The following is a 20,447-nucleotide window of genomic DNA, read 5'->3' on the forward strand; positions in this document are numbered from 1 at the left end:
AAGCATAGGCCTTGAGATTGAAGATCTGGGTTTGAATTCTGACTTTGATCCCTCTGACTGTGTGTGACCTCAGCCAAACCACTGTCCTGGTCTGGACTCCAGTTTCCTGATGTGTAAAGTGGGGTGAATTTCTGTCTCATGAGGTGGACTGTGAAGTTCAGATCGGTTTCTCATGTCAGTGCACTCTGTAAACTTCAAGGATTACCTGGCTTTGGACTACCATCTTGCTCAGTTTCTCCTGCCAGACCAATATTGCTCTGAGCCTGGGGCGTGCTGGGTCCCTGATGCAGATACTTCGTAGTTGTTCTTTGCTACTGCAAACGGAACCAAACCTTCTATGAAATCCCATCTAAAGTGGGGAGTCATGAAGATCTGCCTTTAAGGAGTGCGGGGTAAACTCCTTGGAAAGTGAAAATCCACAAGTCCTGATTGGCATCCTCCTTCCTGCCCGTGATCCCAGATGAGTCAGATGTAGTGATGCTTCTCAGCCAGGAGCTGACACTCACAGCCGTCAGTACATCCTGTTGGGAACTTAGAGCAAGTTTGGTTCTTACTAAAAGATCAGATGATTTTTGTGGATCAAGAAAGAGGCAGTTGGGAGCAGGGAGATTAGCCAAGTGTGAACGGAGCTCTCCTCCTGTGTCCCAGGACCCAGTGCCCGTACAGCAGTGTGATCACAGTCTGCCTTGGGTTAGCACCTCTGCTTCAAGCCTCAGTTTTCATGTCTATAAACAGAGATATTAATACATACCACATACTATTGTTCTGAGATCCCTTTAATTTAAACCATGTATGTGAAAATGCCTTGCAGAAGACCTGGCATACAGTAGGAACTTAATGTTATTTTTCAAAAAAAAAAGCAAGGCATTCAATGACACATATTATTGGGCAATATCTACAGGGACAGTCACAGTGCCAGCCTCTGGGTACAAGGTGGGCAGAAAGGCCAGGGTCCTTGCAGTCATGAGTTTGGGGAGTAGCATCTGCCTCGCTTTCTAGATGGCAGCTGCAGGGCAGAAGCCAGTCTTCATGTCTGTTTCACTCACAGCTTTTTATTGTAGCTTTTTCTATCTAGAAGGTACAACACAGACATTGGTTGAAAATTGCTTTCTGTATTTGGAAGATCACTTTTGATGTGTTGTACTATTTCATGCCTTATGTGGTAGAAAAAAAAATTAGGAAATTCTATAGATAGTGGATGTGTCTGCTTATAAGCTGTGCATTCTTTGATGTCATGTGTGTCAATAATGTAACATTTATTGAGACCATCCTATAGGAAAAACTTCATACCAGGTGAAGTGAGAGTCAAAAGAAATAGAGTAACATGGACTTCATTCTTAAGATATTTAGGACCTAAACAGAAGGGCCTGTTATGTATAACAAAGGCTGGCAAAGAGATATGTGAATGAATTTAGCAAAAATTGTAATATGCAAGTAGAACGTTAGCAGAAGTTCGAATGCAAGGCAGACTGTGATCAGTGATACAGTATTGGCACCGGGTGCTAGAGCCCGCGTGGAATGTAGGAGCGGGGAGCTCAGCCCACACTGGGAGAGAGCATACTGGTTATGGACTAAGTCTGAATGCCGATCTGCCTATTACCAGCTGGGTGACTTTGGACAAGTCACCTAATGTCACTGAACCTTAATTTTCTTAATACCACCTACCTCAAGGTTGTTATGAGGATTAAGTATGATGGTATACATGCATAATGCTTAGCCCATAAAGACCCAAGGTATGGCAGCCTTTATTATTATTTTTAAATCACATAATCTACAAATAAATTAGTTAGATGAACAATGCACCTTATTAAAAATTCAATATACCTGTCATTCTGGTTGAGTAACTCTTGATCTTTGCAAGACCAAAATACACTGTTAGTAGTTTTAAAGTATATACATTTTACTTCGTATTACCTCTTTTTACCTAAAAAGAAGCCTTGCAATCATATGGAGCAGCCTGACTTAGGGGACATGAGTTAGAGATGCTGCTGCTGAGAGCCCCATTTGGGAAGAGGACAAAGGTCAAAGAGCACCTGTGGATCCAAGGCCTGTGGCCTGTTTAGACGTCTCACTTTCATATGTGCGGTCTGGAATGTAAGACCTTTGAATGCTCTGAAAACTCCACATGTCCAGAGCAGCAGAGATGATGGTTCCGCCATATTATCTTTGGCACTGCTCAGACCATGGTCTGGACCCTCAGAGTTCATCCTGGATGGCACATGTTCAAATAGATATTGATTAACTAGAAGACAGCCAGATGCAGGTGAACTGGATGGCAAAGATGTGGGAACAATTCCTTCTGAGCAAGAGCCAAAACAAGTGAGGTACTTTGACCAGAAAAATGGAGCCATGGTGGCTATCTGCTCATATCTGCCATGTGCAGGACAGACCACACTTACCCTGTGTTGCCCCGGGGAGAAGGACAGGGTAGCAGAGTGGCCACAGGCACAAGTGACGATGTCAGACCTGAGAAGGAGCAGGGGGTGGAGGAAAGGGTTATTTGGTGACATTTATTCTGTTTCTTTCCTGGTGCTTCCGGCCCTCTCTCTCTTCTCATAACCCTGCTCTCATCTCTCTCCAGTGTTGGGCAACATGGGGGAGAGGCACATCATCTGGAAAGTTCTTCCTCGACTTGGGCTCTTGTGGGCTGGTGTTGCACTGTCTTGGCCCTTGGTGTTCAGAGCCAGCTCCCCTCTGGAATGTTACCGTGAGTTCTTCAGAGACTGTCACACCAACCACTGGGGGTTCTCACCTGCAGGAATAGGCCCTTCCGAGGACTCCAAATTTAACAGGCCTCATCTGGTGCAGGCAAATGGGTGAGAGGGAGAGTGTTTCTCTTAGTTCCCTGTGTCTGCTGAAAAGAGTGTGTGTGTATTTGTGTGTGCATGTGTGCATGTGCGAGCGTGTGCATGCCCACACACATATGAGAGTAACTAGATGTGAATATCTCACTAGGAAGACCAGGGCTGGTCCAGAACAATAGCAATTGCTTTTGGTGGTGTGGTTTGGCGGAGGAAGGGGCTGCAGATTTCAGTAGCTGCCATCCAAAAGCAGCCACGGCTGTTGCCAAGGAAATTGTGCCAGAACTCCAAGGGATTAGAAGATCCGAGTGGAGATATTCTGGAGACTCCTGAAAAGAATTCTGGAGATTTGTATCCAGATGCATCTTTGGAGGCGACGTGATGACGAACACCCCACCTTGCGCCGTCCCAGCTTTGAAAACATCACAAGCCATTTGTTTCTACGTTGCGCGGCTGATGTCTGGAAGGGGCGGTGTTTTCATGTTTTGAATTTCTCTGTTGCTCAGTGTTTCCTCAGAAATACCAGATTTCCATTTCCTCTGAACAAGCTGGCTCCTGTTCCTCCCCTTGGATATTTCCCCTTACTTATTTACCATTTAGGGAGCAGCTTTTAAAAGAGCAGTTTGTTGGGATATAAAACAAAAAACCCAACATGTCTCCCTGTGTCCCCCTCCCCCCCCCACCCCATAGCTCACTCATCAGCATCAGCATGGCTTCTTTTGAGAATATGTTTCCCAAGATGTTAACTAATGATCTTGGCTTTGGCCTTTTGAGCTACGTGGAGTCACATTACTTAATCTAAACTTCAGTTGCTTTCTAGGAAAAAAATGGGAGTGAAAATCTTTTCTTCTGGAAGTTGTTGCCCGACTTCAACAGGATAACATATGTAAAGGGCCTGGCATATTAGAACAGGTGTTCAGTAAATGCCAGCTCCTATATTATAAAGCCGGCAATGGGAGACTGCACTGTTCAGAAGCACATGGCCATAGGTCTAGTCAGCTCTGCTCTAACACCACATATGCATTCCTAAAACTCCTAACTGAGCTTGGTGCCCTGCAAAACTGCACAATAAAAACCACAGCGTTGATTAGAAAAATAAACTAGGGGCATAACACTCAAAACCTTTGTCAGTGACACATTTAAAAAATTGGAACGTAATGAAGATGCTAGCACAGTTTTGCACATGTTAATGGTTGAGGTACACAAATACAATGAATATGACACTTCACCTTGGAAAAGCCCTGAAAGCCTTGAAAGCCCCAAAAGCCCTGCTTTTGGAAGCAGATGTCAGAAAGGCTGCAGCTTGTGAGTTACTATGAAGTGATAAAACATGGGTTACTCAGGCAGGTGTGGCTCATAACACATGTGGTGAACTAAAGTAACTGGTAGATGGCCGAGGTGTGAGCACGTGTGGATTCTGCATATTCCTGTGGGCTTCAGTGCAGCTATGTGTGGTTTTCTGCATTCCCCTGATGCTTCTTAGGCAAGAAATTGAGCATAAGCAAACACGAAGTTTGCTCTCTGCTCAAATCATTCCCCAATGTATTACTTGCACTGGAACACATTCTTATTTTCAAAACAAGCATTCTAGCAGAACTGACTGTACTTAGCTGATGTTGAATGAATGCATGCATGCATGCATGCATGCATGTAGCTGGTCCAGACAATGGAATAAGCATTACGCCACAGTGTGGAAAGTACTTTTGTAGACTTTGGAATTGGATTAAAAGAACATAGTCTTTTCAATTTTAAAAGTCCTACGTATCTATTGTAGAGTTTTTAATATGTCCTCCCGCAGTGGCTTTTCAGCCTGTGCTTGGAAGTGCCCCTTCGGGGGTCCCTGGGCAAAGGGTAGTGAGCTATAAGGTTCCCTGCCCTCTTTCTCCACTTCAACCAGAGCCCTCAGGGTTTTATCTGCTTTCCTTTTTGTTTTTGTTTAAATAAAGGGTTCTGCTGCTAACTTACCATCGGCAAACCACCACCAGTGATTTAGTTGACCAAACTTTGTTTTACAAACAACTTCTCAGGAACGTATCTTCTTTGCAACGACAGATAATTCTCAATTGGTACTGTTGGGCTGTGAATACTCCAGAAGTAGTAGAATCTGACCAGGAAATACTCAAGTGGGCTTCAATCACCATTTTGTCTCCAACTAGTCCGCAAAGGCTCATCAGCAATGGTGGCTGCTGTGGGGCTTCATGGAAAGTCAAATTCCAGTCGGGGCCAGTCTCAGATGAAAGCTGATGGGCAATTGAATCTAATGTGTTTATGATGTTCTTGTCTCTTCACAAACACCAACAGCATTTCTGCAATTCTGTGATTTTCTTTCCTCTTTCTCTCTTTCTTTCTGTTTTTGTTTCTTTTTTTGTTTTTTGTTTTTTTTTTTTTTTTTTTTAGAGAGCTGGATTGAAAGATGTCTCAATGAAAGTGAAAACAAACGTTATTCCAGCCACACATCTCTGGGGAATGTTTCTAATGATGAAAGTAAGTGCTTGAAACTCATTCTTCCACAATGTCCTAGACATGGCCAGTGTCCTCGCGGGAGGGATAGTGCTTCTTAAATGCTAGGCTGGGGCATGTCAACTGGAACAAGAGACTCTGAAGCCATTTATGGAATACGTTAGGCCTTCCCTGGTATATTCTGTGGTGGGGAGTGTAATGTAGTCAGGTAGCCACAGAAATGGGGACACAGCAGACACTTGCTGTTTACATGTTCATGTTGTCTAAGTCCTCAGAGAGACCCGATTACAGTGATGCCCCATTTGGGCAAATGTGGACCCTGGATGGGAAATGGGAAAGGCCATTCTCGGTGTCACTGTAGATGTGGGATTAAAGTAGGGTGTCATGGCACCGTTGTTTCAGAGTCATGAATGTCCTTGCTCTTTGAAAGTACAGATTTTTCCGGGGTCTTGTACTAGAGAATTGGAGTTAATGGGCAGATATAAACTGTTGTGTTTACACCTTTCCTTGGGTTATGTTAGATTGGGTCTTCTGGGTGCCTCATATTAAGAGAGAAGACTAAGTGGGACTTGTATTTGCTTCCTAAACACTAAAAAAGGGGACAGCTCATTGTAAATGTAATTCCCAGCAGGGACAGGTGTCCTTCTCCCTTGGCTGGTAACGTGCATCTCCTTAGTGCAGGTTTCTCAAAGCATGGCCAGGGACCACCTGCTCCATAAGCCCCAATGGTGCTTGCTAGATACTCTGAACAGCCTTCTTCTGGAGTCCCTTCCAATATTAGCATTCTGTCATCACGATTTTGCTTCATTTTATAAAGCTGAGATAAATTGAACATAAAATACATAAATCTTATGTGAATGGTCTGATGAATATCCTTTTGCCCCCATTTTGTCTCTACCTATGTAACCATCAGCCAGAAAAGAGATAGAACATTTATAGCACCCTGGGAAGTTCCTTCATGTTTCATCCCTATGAATAAGTACTATCCTGAATTTTATCACTATGGTTTGGTTTTGCCTGTTTCTGAAACATTATGTAAATGGACTTACAGAGTCTGCATTCTTTTGTCTGTGGCTCTTTTCACTCAATGTCTGTGTCGTGTAGCCATGCTGGTGTATGTAGTACTTTTTCATTGTCATATAGTATTCCATTGTATGCATATTCCACGGTTTACACATCCATTTAAATGTTGATGGTATTTAAATTGCCTCTTTTTTTAATTCTTAACATCTTTGAGCATTCTTTGTTTTACTGTGCTAATATATGTGTAACATAAAATTGGCCATTTTAACCATTTTAAACGTACACTTGGTGGCATTAAGTACATTCACCTTGTGCAGCCATTGCTGCCATCCATCTCCAAAACCTTTTTCATCTTCCCAAACTGAAGCTTTAACAATAACTCCCCATTCCTTCTCCCTCTAGTCCCTGGCAATTACTATTCTACTTTCTGACTCTATGAATTTGACTATATAAAATAGAGGGACGCCCAGGTGGCTCAGTCAGGTAAGCGTCCAACTTTGGCTCATGATCTCACTGTTCCTGAGTTTGAGTCCCGTGTTGGGCTCTGTGCTCACAGCTCAGAGCCTGGAACCTGCTTCAGATTCTGTCTCCCTCTCTTTCTGCCCCTACCTTGCCTGCAGTCTCTCTATCTCTCAAAAAGAAATAAACATTTAAAAAAATTAAAAAATAGAATCACATAGTATTTGTTTTTATGTAACTGGCTTATTTCACTTATTTCAGGCTTCATCCATACTGCAGCATGTATCAGGAATTTCCTTCCTTTTAAAGGCTGGATAACATTCCATTTTATGTATATTCCCCGTTTGGTTTATCCATTCATCCATTGATAGACATTTGGGTTGTTTCCACTTTTTGGCTATTGCAAATGATACTGCTATGAACATGGATGTACAAATGTCTGTTCAAGTTCCTGCTTTCTGTCTTTTGAGTATATACCCAGGAGTGGAATTGCTGGACATATGGTAATTCTATTTTTAATATCTTGAGTTATCACCATACTGCTTTCCCCAGCAGCTGCACCATTTTGTATTACTGTTAGAAATGCATAAACATTCCAGTGTTTCCACATTCTTGCCAATACTTGTGATTTTCTGTGTTTTTTTAAAATCATACTAATGCGTGAAAAATGGCATCTCATGATTTTGATTTGTATTTTATTTCCCTAGTGATTACTGATGTTGAGCATCTTTTCATTTACTTATTAATCATTTGTATACTGTCTTTGGAGAAATGTCTGTTCAGTCTTTTATCCATTTTTTATTTGAATTGTTTTTTTCTTGTTACTGAATTGCTGGAGTTCTTTATATATTTTTCATATTAACTCCTTATCAGATATGTGATTTACAGATATTTTCTTCCATTCCATGGGTTGCCTTTTACTCTGTTACCTGTGTAACATTGATGCACAAAAGTTTTTAATTTTGATGTAGCCTAGCTTATCCAATTTTCTTTTGCTGTCTGTACTGTTGGTGTCAGACCCAAGAAATCATTGCCAAATCCAACACCAGGAAGATTTTCCTGTATGAGAGTTGTATAGTTTTATCTCTTATGTTTAGGTCTTTGATCTTCTTTGAGTTAATTTTTTATGTGGCATAAGGTAAGAGTCCAAATTCTTTTTTTTTTGCATGTGGATATCTAGTTTTCCCACCACCATTTGTTGAAAACTGTTCTTCATTAAGTGGTCTTGACATCTTTGCTAAAAATCATTTAACCATGTATGTGAGGGTCTATTCCTAGTCTCTCTATTCTATTCTATTCTATTCTATTCTATTCTATTCTATTCTATTCGTCTGTATGCCTATCTTTATGCCAACACCACACTATTTTGAAACTGTAGCTTTGTATTAAGCTGCGTGTGTGTGTGTGTGTGTGTGTGTGTGTGTGTGTGTGTATGTATGTGTGTGTGATCTTCTTGCCTAATTGCTCTGACTAGGCTTTCCAGGACTGTGTTAAATAAACGTGGCAAAAGTGAGCATCTTTGTTTGTTCCTGATCTTAGAGGAAAAGTTTTCAGGCTTTCACCATTGAGTATGATGTTTACCATGAATTAATTGTTCATATAGGCTTTTAGTGTGTTGAAATAGCTTTCTTCTATTCCTATTATTGTTGAGTGTTTTTATCATGATAGGGTGTAAATTCTGCCAAATGCTTGTTTTGCATCCATTGAGATGATCGTGTGGCTATCCTGTTAGTACAGTGTACTCCACTGATTGATTTTTCTATGTTGAACCATCCTTGCATTCTAGGAAGAAAAAACTGCATCTGGTCATGGTGTACAATGCTTTAACACACTGTCAAATTCTGTTTGCTAGTATTTTGTTGACGGTTTTTGCATTAATATTCATGAGGGCTGTGGATCCAAAGTTTTCTTTTCTTGTAGTGTCTTTGCCTGGCCTTGGTATGAGGGTAATGCAGGCCTCATAGAATGAGTTTGGAAGTGTTCCCTCCTCTTCCATTTTTTGGGAGAGCTTGAGAAGGACTGATAAACATTCTTGCAGATATCCTCTTTTGTGATCTGCCTGTTCACATCGTTTGCCTGTTGGTTTCTTTTTAAGTTGTGCTGTTTGTCTTTTCCTTAATGATTTGTAAGAGTTGTTTTTATATTCTTATTAGGAGATGTTTGTCAAAAGTATTGCAAACATCTCTCAGTTTGTAGTCTGCCTTTCTTTCTCTTAGTGGTATCTTTTGGTGAACAGAAGTTCTTTGTTCGAATAACATCCAGTTTGTCAGTGTCTTTCTTTCGTTGTTAGTGCTTTTTGTTTTGTATTAAGAAATCTTTGCCTACCCCTGGGTCATTAAGATATTTTTCATGTTATCAATTTTTAATAAAATTGATCTTTTCAAAGATCCAACTTTTAGCCTTGTTGTTTTTCTCAACTGACATCTTTTTTCTATTTCTTTTATTTCTGCTTCTCTCCTGTATATTGTTTTCCTTCCTTCTATTTTCTTTGAGTTTAATGTTTTGTCTTTTTCTAGCTTTTGAGACAGACTCTTAGATCATTGATTTCAACCTTTTCTGAGATAGGCACCTAAAGTTACAAATTTTCCTCTAAGCACTGCTTAAGTGCATCCCATAATTTTTCATACTTCCATTATCATTTAAACTCATGTTCTCATATTTATTGTGATTTCTTCTTTTTACTCTTGGTTTATTTAGAAATATATTGCTTAATTTTCCAAACATTGGTTATTTCCTAGTTATCTTTCTGTTATTGGTTTCTGTTGTAATTCCACTGTGGTCAGAGAACATATTCTGCCCAACTTCAATATTTGAAATTGTCAAGACTTGCTTTTTGTCCTGACAGATGGTTTATTTTGGCAAATGTCCACGTATACTCATAAAGAATGTGTATTCAAGATATGGATGAAGTCAGATCAAGTTGTTAATGGTATATCTTTTTTTAATCTTCCTATTTCTAACCTTTGTGAATTCAATATTAAGGTTTTTAATATGTGTTTGAAAAAATCCCATATGATAATCTATATCTAAATTGGAATATTTAGATCATTTAATGTAACGCACTTAAATTAAATTACACTTTTGGGCTTAAATCAACAAATGTAGTATTTAATTTTGATTTGTCCCATCTGTCTTTATTTTTTTGTTCCTTTTTTGAGAGGGATGGTGCAGTTTAAAATTTTTTCTTTGATGTTTTCCTCTGCTGACTTTCCAATGACATAGTCTTTACTAGTGGCTATCTTTGGGGTTACGACATGCACCCCTCCTTTCAGGTCTGCCTCATGTCATTCCTTCTCCAGTTTCAAGCCCAGTGCACAAACACACACACACTTGAACCCCATTTACCTCTCTCCCACCCTCTGTACTGTTGCCTTAATATATTTTACTTCTACATTTTAAGCCCCATAAGACATTGCTATTGTTGTTTTAAATAGTCACTATTTATTTTTATTTATTCACATATTGACCCTTTCCAGGGCTCTTGATTCCTATCAGAAAGTCTGTGCTTCCACTGGGGATCATTTTTACTTCAAGCCAAAAAAACTCCTTTCATATTTTGGGTAGTGCAGTATAGTGTAGTATAGAGCATGAAAAATATCTTTATTTCACCTGTGTTTTTAAACCTTTTTTTAAAATGTTTATTCATTTTTGAGAGACAGAGTGTGAGTGGGAGAGGGGCAAAGAGAGGGGCAGACACAGAATGTGAAGCAGGCTTCAGGTTCTGAGCTGTCAGCTCAGAGCCCAATGCAGGGCTCAAACCCACGAACCATGAGATCATGACCTGAGCCAAAGTCAGACGCTTAATTAACTGAGCCACCCAGGCACCCCTTCACCTGTGTTTTGTTAAGTTTTTTTATTTATTTTGAGAGAGAGCAAGCAAGAGAGAGCAGGGGAGGGGCAGAGAGAGAAGGAGAAAGAATCCCAAGCAGAATCTCCACTGTGTGTGGAGCCTAACATTGGGCTCAGGCCTACAACCGTGAGATCATGACCTGAGCCAAAACTGTTAACTTACTCAGCCACCCAGGTGCCCCTCACCTGTATTTTTAAAGGACATTTTTGCTGGATATAGAATTCTAGGTTGGGAAGTGGGTTTTTTGTTGTTGTTTTTTTAACCCCCTTTCACTACTTTAAAGTTGTCATTTGATGGTCTTCTGGCTTCCAAAAATTAGTCATCAGACTTATTTTTACCCCTTTAAATACAATATGTCTTTTTGTCTCTGGCTGACTTTAAGATTTTTTTTTTTTTTTTTTTGCTCTTTAGTTTCCAGCACTTTGACTACAAGGTGCAGATACAGTTTTCTTATGTTTTTTCTTCTTGGGGTTCACTGAACTTCTTGAACCTGTAAATTGTTGTTCGTAAAATTGGTAAAATTCTTGGCTGCTGTCTGTTCAAATATTTTTTCTGCCCCATTCTCTCTTGCCTTCTTCTGGGACTCCAGTTAGATGAATACTAAACCTTTTGACAGTACCTCATACATTTCTTATGCTCTGCTCTGATTTGTCCATTTTTCACTCTTTGTACCTCAGTTTGGTATTTGCTGTTGACTTCCCTTTCAGTTCTCAAATCTCATTTTCTGTTCTGTGCCACCTGGTGGTTCGCCTATCCAAGTGACCTTAATTTGCGATAGTGTATTCTTTTTTTCTATGGTAGATGTCCTTTTAATTCTTCTTTTTTTTCCCCCAAATCTCAGTTGATATTTTCCTTTTTTTATCTGTTGTATCCATCATTTCCTCTATCGTGACCATCTTTTCCTCTCTCCTTAGCCATATTAACCATTGTTATTTTAAAATTTCTGTCTGGTAACTCTGATTTTTGAGTCATCTCTGTATTAACTTCTGTGATTGGGATTTTTCTATGGATTTCAAGTTTTTGGTCCTGTTTTTCAGGATGCCTTATAGTTTTTGATTTGATGTTGGACATCATGGATGCAAAGATGGAGAGGCTTTGGGTGAATTACATTAACTTACCCCGAAGGGTGTTAAATTGTGTTGTAACAGGCAGGTAGAACACCAGCAGGTCTCCTCGATCCTGTCAAGCTTTGGTTAAGTCTGGTGTGTTTTAGTCTTGTCTGTGCTACTAGGATGTGGTCTCTACTCCTAGCTCAGAGCCTTTCTGGGTCATAGCTAAACTCTCTGGGTGTTTACCAAGTTCCTTCTACCTGACCTAGCTTGAATTTCAACCTCTGACTCCCCTGCTAATCAGTGCTCAGTTCTTCAGTCTCTAAGCTGATGTCTTCTCAGTTTTTTGGTTTCTCACTGTATGAGTGAGTGGGCTAAAAATTTGAGGGGAATTTGAATGCAAGTGTGTGTGTTTCCTCCTCTGTGCGTCTTCTCTCTGGAACATTGTTGCTTAGATCTGTGCCTTTGTCATCCCCAGCTCTGACTCGAGCCTAACAGACCACACTCCTTACTTGGGTTCTGTTTCCTGGTGCAGCAGTTGAGAAGCATCCCCAGGGAAACCCAGTGTGAATGTGGAGGGCACATCCTGTGTTTCCTTTCTCTCAAAGCCTATGGCTCCTCTAGTCCTGTCTGCATTGATTGCTCTCCAATGTCTTCAAACAGTTGTTCTAGCTTTTACAGTTGTTTCAGTCAATGAGTGAGCTGTCTCATCATGGAGAGATTGGAAGTCTGGTTATCGTCTACTTTAGATAGGGAAATTGAGACTTAAATTGGTGAAGTGACTTTCTAAGATTGCACAGCAAGTCCATGCCAGGGCTCAGTCTAGAATAGGGGCCACCTGACTCTACCTGGATAAAAGAACAAAAAAGTTACAGTTCACATGTTTTTATTTTCAAAATACAAACATTACATTAAAAGATAGATCCCCTGGCTTTGAGGCATGTGTGTATATATTTGGAAAGTCTAAGAAAAAATATATGAGGAAGAAAAATAACCGCCTCTAATCTCACTGCCCAGAGGCAACCACTCCTGATATCCTTCTAGTCTTTCTTCCCAAGCATATATTGTTAAGCACACGTCTCTATATGTATATGCTCATAGTTTCAGGGATATATGCCTGTCATCCACTGAGCAATGACAAGTGCTCTAATTCCATTACCTCATTCACATCTCACAACAGTCTTAGGAGGTAGCTTATAATGAGCTTCATCTTGCACATTTGAAAACTAAGGCTCAAAGGAGTTAAGTAATTCGCTCCACATTACATAGCTGGTGAGTGGTAGAGCTAGGATTTGAACCCAGGTCTGTATGTCTGCCTTTGAATGTTGGCCATTTCGTCTAGCACCCTTCTGCATCTCAGAAGGCAGTGCTTTGAAGACTTGGCATCAAGGATTTCATAACTTGTCCACAGGAATACCAGGACCAGAGCTAAGAGTGCTCTCAGTGGCTGATGGGTATGTCGGTACTTGTCTGTGTCTTGTCATGTCTTCTACTAGACTAGAGGCTCCTGAGAGCAGTTGTGGGGTTCACTGTTGTATCCCCAGGGCCTGGTACATAGAGGAGGGCTTAGGAGGTGGTTGAAGTTATAAAAAAAAAATCCTCTCTGATTTACTATTTTAAGAATGCTCTGGATTGTGAGAAATCTGACCATGGTTTAAACAATGTAGGTATTTATTATCTTATTTAACTAAAAGATGGGAGGTAGGAGGTTTCAGGGTTTATTTAACAGCTCAGTATCATCCCAGACCCAGACTCTGTGTGTCTTACTATAAAATCCTCCTGAATTGTTGGCTTTTGTCCTCCTGTTAATATCTCATGGTCACAAGCTGCTTAAAAAAGAATTTTCTAAATGTTTATTTAGTTTTGAGAGAGAGAGAGAGAGAGAGAGCAGAACAGGGGAGGGGCAGAGAGAGAGGGAGACACAGAATCCAAAGCAGGCTCCAGGCTTCGAGCTATTAGCACAGAGCCCAATGCAGGGCTTGAACTCAAAAACCATGAGATCATGGCCTGAACCAAAGTTGGACACTTGACCAAATGAGCCACCCAGATGCCCTGAGCTGTTTTAGATAATAGGCATCCAGTCCACATTCAAGACAGGTAGATGGAGAAAGAGGAGACACCAGTGAGTTTTCCTCTCATATGTCTCACTCTTGTTAGAAAACAGGAGTATCTTTCCCAAGAGCCCCCAGTAGACTTTCCTTATGTCATTTATGTTAAGAATTCTACCGTCTGTAGCTGAAAGGGAAGATAGGCAAGTGAATATTTGTCAGAAGAATAGAAAAAAATATAATTACTCTTAATGGTTGGACCACCCCAGGCCAAGCTCAGCTTGACTCCTGTTTTTATACAGCCCAGGGTCTAAGATGTTTTTATTTAGTTTTTAATTTTAAAGAGTGGGGAAAAGTGAAGAAGAATATGTGACAAACATCATCTACGGCCTCCAAAAGCCTAAAATGTTTACTGTCTAGCTCTTTATAGAAAAAGTTTGCCATCCCCTGGCTTAGACAAATTAGGATTTTCCTCTGGGCTGTCACATCACTGCCCTGAATAAACCAGGGTTTTTATTAGCAAGCAGGGGAAAAAATGAAAGATTGGCTATTGAGTGGCTAGCTACAGGGTCTGCCATAGAGTTTGCCTGTGAACCAGTCCAAGTAGGTAAAAATGCCTTCCCAGGGTCATGTGAGGAGAAGTTAACATTCCACCTGCTGACAAAAGATTGTTTTCCTCTGGCCTGAGTGAGAGCTGGGCATTAGTACTGGGAGTCCTGGTTAAAATGAAATGGAGTGGGAGAATAATCAATTTATTAGCCTAGAATAAAAAAGCTAAGCCTCAGAAAAGCGAAGTTATTTGCTCAGAATCATAGTTGGGTAGTGTTAGAATCAGAACTACTGTGCACATCTTCTGATTTGTATGCAGTGCTCTTCCTATTACACCCCTTTTATCAGCTCAGAAGACAGGAATTTAATTGATTAACAAGAGGTTCTATGAGCATGAGGAGATGGGACATGAGACATTTTGATGGAATGCAGTTGGGAAGAAAACCCTGGATCAGTGAGGTCAAGCCTTAGATGTCTGATGAGTGAGAGTCTGAACGGGAGTGGGTGGGTTATTTACCATAATTCAGGTTTCATAAATGCTCATTTCCAACCAGAAAAAATTGCATTTTCTCTCAGGCAGATGTCAGTAGATTTTCATGTTTCTGATGGCATAGTCACCAACCAAAAGGAAGACTTTGAATGTAAAGCATTATCAAGTCAGAACTTGTTGGCACATCATGTCCAGGGAGGAGAGCCCAGCGGTGTGGATTGAGCGGAATTGTACAGGTAGAATAGAAGTTCCTTCAGAAGATTCCCTGAGCACCTACTACATACAGGACCGTATAGAAAACTCAAAGTTATATGAGGAAGGAAAGAGCAGAGAACTGGGCATTAAAATATAAAATATATGAAATATTATTTAGTATTTCCTAATATATTGAATATTATCATATTATATTCAATACCAAGTATATTTAGCATCAGGCAGTGTGCTAGGCATAATCACAGCCACAGTTTTCTTTAATTTCCTGGGAGGGAGGTATTTTTTTAATCCCCATTTTACAGATGAGGAAACTGAGATTCAGAGGTTGTGGGACTTACTCACTTGTCATGGCAAATAAGTGGCAGAGTTAAGACTTGAACTTAGTGCTGTCTGATTTTACAGCTGTCTCTCTTCCTATCACATGAGCATCCTTCTGTGGCTCTGTGCTCTTGTGGAATTTTTAATCTAGAACGGGAGCTCAGGCCCTGAAGAATAATACGAGGTCGTATGTGATCCATGCCATTTGAATGATGCAGGGTCCCTTGCCATACTGGGCGTGCTCCTGGGCTCCGGCACAACCTCATTGGAAGCTTGTTAGAAATGCAGAGTCTCAGGCCTCCTCCAGACCCACTGAAGCATGCTCTGCATCTAAACACAACCCTCAGGTAATTAGAATGCATGCTACCGTTTGGGAGAGGTCACAGGCTGGAAGATGACTAGGGAAGGAATCTTAGAGGAGGCAGCCTCTGTGCTGAAACCTCCATGTGGGTCCTTTAAGTGGTGATGGTAAAGGGTTGGGGGACAGAAAGCCACAAGGAAGGTTTTGAGCTTGGGGAGTTTTCCAGATTGGCTTAAGCAGAAGTTGAAGGGTCATGGGCTGGGAAGGTGAGTTTGGTCCGTATCACTGAGCAACTTGAATTCCAGACAAGGGGTTTGGAGTCTGATAGCTAAGGTGCCTCTGAAGGAGCTGGGTTGAGGAGTGACAAATCAAAGCGGCATTTTCAGAAGATTAATGTGGAGAGTCTGTGCAGGTGCATTCGAGCATGGAGGACACTTTGGGGGTTTCCACCTAGTCCAGGTTTGAGGGAATGAGGCTGCAGTCTAGGGCAGTGTTAGTGGGATGGAGAGAGTTGGGGAGATGAGGGCCGTAGGATGGGTCCACACAGTAGGAACCCAGTGAGATTCCTTGGGATTCCTGTTGTCCTCCTTGGGAAAGAGTATAAGTTCAGTGTGACCCAGATGTGCCCAAGTCCTCTAGCCTTCAGGGCCCATCTAAGTCAGTGACTCCAGCCTCCATCCTAGATCTTAGGTGGGAGTCCAGAGTCTGCCCTATATCTCCAAGGGTTACCAGATTGTGTGTGCTGGGGGGGCGGGGGTTGGAAATATGGGAAGGGCTGCTGTTTCTCCTGAGACAGTCCACATTGTGTCCCTACCCTCTCTTGGCCATTGCTACCAGTGGCCGCTCTGTCGTGTTTACCTCTCTCTGAATTCAGCCCTTCTTCTGTTACCCTCCCCGACACCTCCCCCACTTGTCATGGCTATTCCCCACTGTTGGGTGGTGACGGAGAATTTTTACAGCACAAGGAAGAGGAAAGTCGGAGTTCAGTGGCATGATGACATAGAACTGGGGTCTCAGTGGGTCCCAGCTTCATGTGACACATCATTATCATTTTAAGATCTCATTGCATCTCAGGGCTGTGTGTGTGAAAGCCACATATCTCCCTCACCCTAATCCACTCACTGGGCAGGTGTCTCCAGTTTGGGATCTTGTGACCTCCTACGGTGGGTTCCAGAGAAAAGGAAATGTAGCTAAACTTTTTCTCATGTCCACCGAGTGGTGGATGAAAGCCTCCTGCTGATAGCAGGAAGGTGTTCGACAGCTCCCAGAGCAAGGGTAAGGACTTGGAGTGGGAAGTTCCCAGAGTCTTCGCATGATGGCTTGTAACAGTCGGACTGCCTGTGTGGGGCAGTTTAGTCCTAGCTGGGAACCACAGCGCGAGACCGCTGGCTGGCTGATGAGGCCATGGTTCAAGACAACCCCCCAGACTCCTCCCCTTCCTCACCCACCCACTCTTCCATCTCAGGCTGCCCTTCTTGTGTCCCTCTGAGTGTCTGTCTGTCCTCTCCTCTTGTGGACAACGCGCTAGTCTGTCCTCTGTGCTTGGAGCTCACTGCCAGGGCCTCTCGACACTTCCACTCAGTCCCTCCGTGGGCTATAACTCCCTGAGGGGAAGAGAGAATGTCTTCTGATTGTGTGTCATTTAATTTGATAGGGCCTGGTGCCTAGTAGATGCACAGTATGTGTTTATTAGGTAAATGGATATTAGGAAAGCAAAACACTGTAAAGCCGTCAGGTTATCAGTATTGGTAATTTGCTTTCGGTTTTTGGCATTCCAGTATCACTTAACCAAGTATGAATAGATTCTTCCTTTGTTGCTCCCTCCCGAACAGAGGAGTTTTTAATTTGTTCAAACTCAGAGTATTTTGGAATAGATAAGGTGTTCGTATGGTTCAAAAATCAGAATGCCTTAAAGGTACTCATTGAGAAGTCTCAGTCCCACCTCAACTCCCTAGTGGTACGGGCATTTATTTGTTTATTGTGTATTCTTCCAGTATTTCTGGTGCTTTTTGTGCATTCTGCCAGTATTTTATTTCTTTATGCAAATAAAAATTCAAGTATATGTTCTTTTTTGCCACTTCTTTTTTTGAAGATTTTATCTTTAAGTGATCTCTACACCCAACATGGGGCTCGAACCCACAACCCAAGACCAGGAGTCGCGTGCTCCACCAACTGAGCCACCCAGGCACCCCCTTTTATGCCACTTTCTAAGACAAAAAGGCAGCAGCCTCAATGCATCTTGTTGTGACTTGCTTTTTTCACTTAATACTAAACCCCAGAATGCTCCCTATCAGTAAGAACAGAGAACGTCCTCATTCTTTTCTTGTTTTCAATCTTTTTTTTTTTCACAGTTGTGTGGCATTCTGTGAGGATGTAGCATAGTTTAGCTAAACAGGTGAGCACTGAGCCGTTTCTGAACGTTTACCATTCCAGACAAGTTGCGATGCGTATGGTCACCTCCCATGTGTCCCACCCATAGCTGTAGGATCTGTTCCCAGACATGGGACCGCTGGCTAAAGAGCATGTGGGATTTCAGTACATTGGGCCAGATGACCTTCCACATGCGGAGGCACCCTGTCATGCTACCCCCGCAAGGTGGGAGGGCACCTCTTTCCCACAACCTCATGCACAGTTGTGTGGTCGCGGTTTGGATTTTTGCCAATCTGATTGAGAAATGGTACTTCAGTGTAGTTTTCCTTCTCACTAATTGAAATTAATCATCTCTTCACATTTCAAGAACATTTGTATTTTTTCCATCAACTGTGTGTCATGTGCCTTGCTTGGTTTTGTTTTGTTTTTTGTTTTGTCTTTTTTTTCCTTTTGGTTCTTAGTCCTTTTCCTCTTGGTTTTATTGGCACTCTGTCTGGGGTGGGGAGATGAGATTGTTGTCTGCAGTATGACTGAAGTTTTCCCAAGCACAGTATTATCTTTCTACTTAAGGTGTGGTTCCCCCACACCCCCACATAGAAGCTTTGGATTTCTTATGTAGGAAATTTATCAACATTTCCTTTTATAGCTTTTGGGTTTTGTATGAAAATTAGAAAGGCCTTTTCTAACTCCAAGGTTAGGAAGGAATTCACCCAGAGGAGGTAAAAGGAGGCAGGTGTGGGGCCCCCTCAGAGCAATGCCTGCCAACATCAGTTTTGTTTGGGGCTCAGCCCTGTTCCCACGGGGAGAAGGGTTTGCTGCCAGGGGCTAATGCCCACTGCCAAAGGCCTAGGTCCAGGCACCCTGATCATCTGCTGGCATCCTTTGCAGTGGCTGGGAAGAGGTTGGATCAGGGGAAATGAAATGTTTGGCCAGCGCATGTTCCCAACAGGTGAGGTCTGGCCAGGTGCAGCCGGGTTAACATAATGAAAGGAAATAGAATTAGGACTTTGAAGTGAAACTCGAGACTTGCATAAACTTGAACCTTTCCTGGGATCTGAAAAGAAGTAATTAATTTAGAAACGTTCTCCCTTAATATTAAACTCTGCCACACCGGCTCCAGGCAGGAAATATTCTAAAATAGGTTCCCAAATATTGTGAATTCATTCAGCAGATATTAGGCAGTGACTATGTTCTCTACCATATTTAGTGCAGTAGTAGAGGTTGCAAGAGAGACTGAGGCTCAAAATGTTTGGGCTCGGGAAGTTTTCATGTCAACTACAGTGGGTCCTCTCCTGGCTCCCCCACTAGCTGTGTGACCTCAGACAGCTTGCTTCCCACTTCTCTGAGCCTCATTGTCTTTCTCTGTAAAGGGGGATAATACTAGTAATTAGACCTAAAATTGATTAAGCACTAAGTATACATTAAGCACTATATTTGGTGTTTCACATATTTTAAATCATTCACTGTCTTGGGCAGCTGTGAAAAGTAAATGCAGTGAAAAGTGCCTGGCACGTTATAAGTCCTCAGTAAAGGTTCTCTGATAGAATTATTATTTGTATGTTTATGAAGATGGGTAGTCTCAGAATTTAATTGTGGTATTGTCTTAGCCATTCATCCATTCATTCCACAAATACTTCTTTTAAAAAAAAATTATTAGAGAGAGCAGGGAAGAGGGGCAGAGGGAGAGAGAGAGAGAATCTTAAGCAGGCTCTAAGCCTGACATGGGGCTCGATCCCATGACCCTGGGATCATGATTGAGCTGAAATCAAGAGTCAGATGCTCAACCTACTGAGCCACCCAGGCGCCCCTCCACAAATACTTCTTGAGCCCCTACCCTGTGTGGATACTGGAGCCACAGTGGTGAGGCAGTCTGTGCCCTACAAAGCTTACAGGCTAGCAAGGCAGACACACTGGTGGGCAGGCAGTGACCATACCCTGTGATGAGGTCTTTGCTAGGGGCTAGTTGGGGTGCTGCAGCAGCACAGGGGAGGAGCAAATAGCCGTGTCCCAGGGGCTGGGCTTGCCAAACGCAGCCCCAGGGACAGGATGGGGATCCAGGTGCGTGGCCCCTGGAGAAGAGTGACAACTATTATAGTAACAGCGAATACATAGGTAGCATGTATCTTGTGCCAGGAGTGGTTAACTAATCCTTACAGTATGTGCTTGATGCTATTGTTACCCCTGTTTTTCAGATAAGGAAACTAAGGCACCAAAAGGTTGTTCAAAGTCGCACAGCTGGCAGGTGGTGGAGCCAGTGTTTGAGCCTGGAAATTTGGCTTCAGACTTTCTATCAGGACGTAGATCCAGAGAGGGGAACAGAGAATTTCCACTGGGAAATTGACTGAGATTCCCTGGAGCGTGTTTGGAGACATGACTGCAAAGTGAGAGCAGGACAGAGTGGCTGGAAGGCCAGGCAGTGGGCTGCATCTCGCTGGGAGGTTTTAAGCAAACGGCCGCTCTCTGGCTTTGGTAGGATGAGCAGGGTGGGCCTTGAGAATGGGTGGCCCAGCGTGTGC

At 42.2% G+C, this 20,447-nt stretch overlaps 1 protein-coding gene across 3 annotated transcripts in view; it reads left to right on the forward strand.

The window, feature by feature from the left end:
• Positions 1-20,447, forward strand: part of RFX4 (regulatory factor X4) — a 167,457-nt gene that overhangs the window by 21,833 nt on the left and 125,177 nt on the right. For 2 of the 3 annotated variants that reach the window (XM_045465598.1, XM_045465597.1), the window contains exon 2: positions 5,199-5,285. The exons of the other annotated variant lie outside the window; for it this stretch is intronic. In XM_045465598.1, coding sequence (XP_045321554.1) covers positions 5,199-5,285 — 87 coding nt within the window. The remainder of the gene's footprint in view (positions 1-5,198; positions 5,286-20,447) is intronic. 3 annotated transcript variants of the gene reach the window in all.

This window comes from Leopardus geoffroyi, chromosome B4 (genome assembly GCF_018350155.1).
Source record: "Leopardus geoffroyi isolate Oge1 chromosome B4, O.geoffroyi_Oge1_pat1.0, whole genome shotgun sequence".
Lineage (NCBI taxonomy): Eukaryota > Metazoa > Chordata > Mammalia > Carnivora > Felidae > Leopardus > Leopardus geoffroyi.